The sequence below is a fragment of the Elephantulus edwardii genome, unplaced genomic scaffold (genome assembly GCF_000299155.1).
Source record: "Elephantulus edwardii isolate Elephantulus edwardi_28Jun2011 unplaced genomic scaffold, EleEdw1.0 scaffold00006, whole genome shotgun sequence".
NCBI classification, from domain to species: Eukaryota; Metazoa; Chordata; class Mammalia; order Macroscelidea; family Macroscelididae; genus Elephantulus; species Elephantulus edwardii.
This window is the reverse complement of record NW_006399756.1, coordinates 7809920-7810484: the sequence shown is the minus strand read 5'-3', so window position 1 is coordinate 7810484 and position 565 is coordinate 7809920. Positions and strand designations below refer to the sequence as shown.

General features: G+C 58.1%; 1 protein-coding gene across 1 annotated transcript in view; it reads left to right on the top strand.

Annotated features, from left to right (window-relative positions):
• Nucleotides 1-309, top strand: part of GPR26 (G protein-coupled receptor 26) — a 16604-nt gene extending 16295 nt beyond the window's left edge. Inside the window, exon 3 of the mRNA XM_006879875.1 lies at nucleotides 78-309. Coding sequence (XP_006879937.1) covers nucleotides 78-309 — 232 coding nt within the window. The remainder of the gene's footprint in view (nucleotides 1-77) is intronic.
• Nucleotides 310-565: the final 256 nt, after the last annotated feature.

Below are 565 nucleotides of genomic sequence, written 5' to 3'. Positions count from 1 at the left end.
TCTCACTCTCCTCTCCCTCTCCCCCTCCCTCTTCCCCTCCCCCTCCCTCTCCTTCTCCCTCTCTCCTCACTCTGCAGGCTGGTGGAGCTGTCCCCCACAGTGACCATTGGACCTCACTGGGGAGTGCTGTCCAAGTGCTTGGCCTACAGCAAGGCCGCCTCCGACCCCTTTGTGTACTCGCTATTGCGTCACCAATACCGCAAATGCTGCAAGGAGATTCTCAACAGGGTCCTTAAGAGACGCTCCATCAGGTCCTCGGGCCTCACAGGTGACTCCCACAGCCAGAACATCCTGCCGGTCTCCGAGTGAGGACGCTTCTGCCGAAAGTTGAAAAGGAAATGGTGGGAAGAAGGGAAAGAAGGGAGCACAGACACCACCGCCTGCCACCCAGCTGGCAGCCCAATGACCCCTTCCCTGGCTTGCAGGGGCTCCGAAGCCGCGTCTTCAGTTCCTTCTGGGCAGATGTTGGACTGTCCCCAGGCATTACCAAAGGTTGACCATGCAACCTACCAAGAAGCTCTTTTGGGCTTCCAGACTCACAGCCTAGAAGACTCCCTGGAAATGA